Source organism: Cebidichthys violaceus, unplaced genomic scaffold, assembly GCF_023349555.1.
Source record: "Cebidichthys violaceus isolate CVI_PGR_0920_01 unplaced genomic scaffold, fCebVio1.0.p SCAF_54, whole genome shotgun sequence".
Taxonomy (NCBI): Eukaryota; Metazoa; Chordata; class Actinopteri; order Perciformes; family Stichaeidae; genus Cebidichthys; species Cebidichthys violaceus.
This window is the reverse complement of record NW_027176750.1, coordinates 196997-201373: the sequence shown is the minus strand read 5'-3', so window position 1 is coordinate 201373 and position 4377 is coordinate 196997. Positions and strand designations below refer to the sequence as shown.

Sequence of the window (4377 nt, the reverse complement as noted above, 5' to 3'; positions counted from 1 at the left end):
ATTAGTCGTATTATTAGTCGTATTCGGACATATTAGGTTCACCGGCTCCAGTTTTTCTTTTAACTGCCACCAAAAATCAGACGAGCTCTGAAATATGACCAGTTTCACTCGTGCTGCGTTCCTCTCAGCGTTTATGAAAACTGAAAACTTAAACAAAAAAAAAACACGGCTGACTGTGACGAACTGATGCTAGAGAGGAGGGACGATGACTCCTAACCCCTGACCAGTAGGCTTCCTGTCATGCATCCTCCAGCAGCGGAGAGGACTCATCGATCCTCTATCTGACTGAGCTCCACCACGACTCTGAAGCATCAGTAGACTAAAGGCTGACTTTTCAACCTGTGATGTGAAGCAGGTAAGACGTTCAGTGGGACAGAAAGTGAGACTCCAGGTCGTCCTGAGCTAAAAATGATTAGCATCTACCGTGTTATTTACGGAAGAAAAGAAAAGATAGATCTGCCAGCTGTGATTGGTTGTTGCTCGTCACGTTAAATGCGCCGCAGCGTTCCCAACAGTTTTTCATCTCCGGACGCAGCCGCCGCAGCCCCGAGAGATGAGGCCCTCGGGAACGCTTACGCAGCGGCCGCGGCGTCGCTATCGCTTTTTGAGCGCGTCTTTCGCTCGTCTACAATGGATTTCGAATGCGGCAACGAACAAAAAAAAACGCGGCCTTTGAACGGCCACTGACTCTGCTGCTGTGTGTCGATGGATCCATGGCGCCGTCCGCGGTGCTGAAGTAGAAGACGGACGTGTAATCGGTCTTGGATCTATGATACTCTTTAAACTGTGGAGGGTATTAAAACATAAAGAGTCTTTTGCCAGTCACAGGTGATAAAAAACCTTTTAATAATTAACAAATCGCTTACTGCCAGCAGAACGTCTTCCTCCCGACCATTGGGACCATCCATTCTAGCATCAACCGTCATGAAGATGAGGCAGATGGATTTAGTTCACAAGTAGGAACTCTGACTTCGCCATTTGACTTGTTCTAGAAGGTCGGAAACGTTCTTGTTTCGAGTTGTCTTGAACGCGGCATTAGTTTATTGTCACGATGCATCGTTTCTGTTTTGAAACGTAATCAGGACAATAACACACAACGTGGACCAATGAGAGGTAACCGGTGTCAAGAGATGCAGCGCACATCAACTGACTATTACAGTGGTCACACGTTGTGCTGCTGATGGATCTAAAAACTCCCCACAGAATCTCCTCCGTCTCATAAATACACTCACAAACCGCTTCAACGCAGGAAATGATTGTGTGCGCGTCCTGTCCTTGTTCTCCGTCTCCCACGCAGACTCTTAAGACAAGCGTGGATGTAATTACCATCCATGTTGTGTGTGTGTGTGTGTGTGTGTGTGTACACTAATGCATGATCTCTGCTGCCGCTCCACCTACACACTAGACTCTAGACGGTTAATAACACCCAGTCATAGCTCCCCACTTGACAGCACGCTATACTTTGTCGAGCACTTTTCTGCATTAAACTGTGTGTCTATGCCTGGTAGCAGAGACTATAGTTACCTGAAGCACTCAGGTAGATGAGCACAACAGTGTGAGAGTGTCTGACATAACAGATTCAAGGGGGGGGGGGGGGGGGGGGGAAGGAAAAGCTGCATTAATGAAGAGTTTACTCGAAAGTTAAAAGTTTCCTTTTAAAGTTCATTTCACACAAATAAATTAAAACCACACGATAAATGAAAAGTATCAATAACAGACGTAAATCAGACAAACAGACAGCAGACGTCATTAGCAGAGTTATTAAGCTTTAAACTTTGACTAAAAACTTCTACCAGCATCTAAATGTCTGGTCGTTTCGTGTGCGGTTGTCAGAATCAACTCAAACTCTACAGAACAGACAGAATCACGACCAACAGGTGTTTCAGTTTAACCAGTGACCGTGTTCACTGGTGACGAGTGCGTCCGTGGTTGCTCGTAGTAACAAACGTGAATGTTTTGAGGTCGGTAACTAACACAGATGAGTCTGTATTTAAAACCGATGGAAGGCTTTAACGAGGACGCCGACATGTTCTGTTGGTGTTTTCACGACAGCTGCCGTCACTACGAGTCACCAGTTAACACGGTCGCCGGTTAAACTGGAACACCTGTTGCTCGTCATCTTTGGCTGCGAGCTGTTACACGTGTTGGCGACCACCGGACTGTTCGTGACGGCCATTTTAAAAGTGAAACCTCTGAGTCTGTGTCCTGCTGTTTGACGTTCTGTTGATCATCTCGTGAATGTTTCTCTGGTGAAACGTTACACGCTGGCTTTCTCTAACAAAGACATGTTTATCTGTGGACATTCTACCCACTAACCCACTAACTAGCAATCTATTGCTGTATTTCTGCGTTCGCTTACATTCGTCATCATATCTACAAACTGCGAAAGGGTCCATAGAAAACTCATGAGCATTGTCCAAATTATAGTTCTGTTTTAGTGACAAACATGTTTCTTCATCATCAAGATGCTTAAAAAAAAAACATTTGTTCAGAGAGAAAATACTTAAAAGTGTAGATAATACGTGCGAGAAAGAGAGAGATTTATCATACAGCAATGAATTATGGGTCAGTGCTCCGCTGTTGCCCTCAGCTGGGTCATCACTGGGGTCTACGGCACCACATCCTGGTCCTTCACACACATATTCATACACACACAGGGTGCCAATCATCGGGATGCAAACATTCACACACTGTCACCGATGGCGAAGCCTTCGGGAGCAATTTGGAGTTCAGCCTCTCCCCCCCCCCCTCGGAGCACTTGTAACTGGGGATCTTCCCAGCTAGAGGACGACCCGCTCTCCCTCTGAGCCGCAAAAAACGCCCCGAGAGTTTCATGTGTGTGTCCACGTCTGCAGAGACACGTGCATCAGCTCACGGGTGTCTCACAGCAGTCTAAAGAAACATCAGCGTTACACAGAGTAAGAAAAACAGAATTACAAAAAAGGAGCACTAGATTATGGTTAAATAATCACTTCACATACAATAAGCGAAGTCAAGCTGTGTGTGTGTGTGTGTGTGTGTGTGTGTGTGTGTGTGTGTGTGTGTGTGTGTGTGTTCTCAGCAGCGGCGCACTCTCGACACCCCTAAGCTCCATTCAACACAATTAAGATCCCAGTTTCCCTCTGAAGTGAAGAGAAAAGGAATAAGCAATCCCCACTGCTTCGTTAATTAGTGTGTGATGTGGGTGTGTGTGTGTGTGTGTGTGTGTGTGTGTGTGTGTGTGTGTGGTGTGTGTGTGTGTGTGTGTGTGTGTGTGTGTGTGTGTGTGTGTCTCAGTTTCTTCCTTCTGAAGAAAACAACAAAGAAATAGAAAGACTCGGAATGAAGGAGACCAGGAAGAAAACAAAGGAAGGACAGAGGGATTATGTAAGGAGAGAAGGAAAGTGTGCAGAAGCAAATGAATCTACAGCAGAGAGGCAAACGTGTGTTTGCACATTTAAAGACGTGTGTAAAGTGAAATGGTTCACTCCTAAACCTCATCCCCTCACAACCACTCATGCTGCAGCCGAACATTGTTCAAACCCGCAGAACTTTATTTACATTTACAGCGGAGATGCCAGAGTGTCTGAATATACCGACTACTCTGACCATTATTGCGTGCACATCATAGAGCTTCAACGAAGAGTGGGAACAAGCTGCAGCAGAGTGAACTGTCCTGTCAGAGTGCTGCTGAGATGATGTGGTGAACAGGCTGGTGTCTCCCCTCTAACCGTCATTATCATTCCTCTGTCCTTCGGCAGAACACGGTGGACAAGCTGATAAAGAAGACCAACCTGGCTCTGCTGGTAGGAACCAACAGCTGGAGAGACCAGTTCATAGAAGCCATCACTGTGAGCGCAGGTAAGGCCAGTGGAGGTGTGTGTGTGTGTGTGTGTGTGTGTGTGTGTGTGTGTGTGTGTGTGTGTGTGTGTGTGTGTGTGTGTGTGTGTGTGTGTGTGTGTGTGTGTGTCTTTGGTTTGTGGACTGCCGATTTAGAAGCCTTGAGTTCGGCATTTTGGCCGTCGCATCTTGTTTTTTTTTAGCAACCAGTGAACAGGAAGTGACCATATTTGGACTGAGGAGGAGTGACGTAGAGACGCTGTATACTGTACGTCTCTGGTAGCAACCTGTCAATCACTGTGTAGCCCCGCCCCTAAAGCATCCCCTGGTTTATGGTCTGTCTGACTCTAAATGGAGCATAATGTACTAAATGAACATCATGCTGTATTGAAGAAGACTTGAAACTAGAGATTGAGACCATAAACTCATGTTTACAATGTTTACTGAGGGAATAAATCAAGAGAGAAGTAGAGTCATTTTAGACTAGACTTCTATACAACCAGAGGAGTCGCCCCCTGGTGGACACTAGAGAGAATGCAGCTTTTAACACATGACGCT

At 46.0% G+C, this 4377-nt stretch overlaps 1 protein-coding gene across 1 annotated transcript in view; it reads left to right on the top strand.

Annotated features, from left to right (window-relative positions):
• The window catches only part of slc8a1b (solute carrier family 8 member 1b), a 128395-nt gene that overhangs the window by 99217 nt on the left and 24801 nt on the right, over window positions 1-4377 (top strand). Inside the window, exon 8 of the mRNA XM_068731845.1 lies at window positions 3741-3840. Within this exon, the coding sequence (XP_068587946.1) occupies window positions 3741-3840 (100 nt within the window). The remainder of the gene's footprint in view (window positions 1-3740; window positions 3841-4377) is intronic.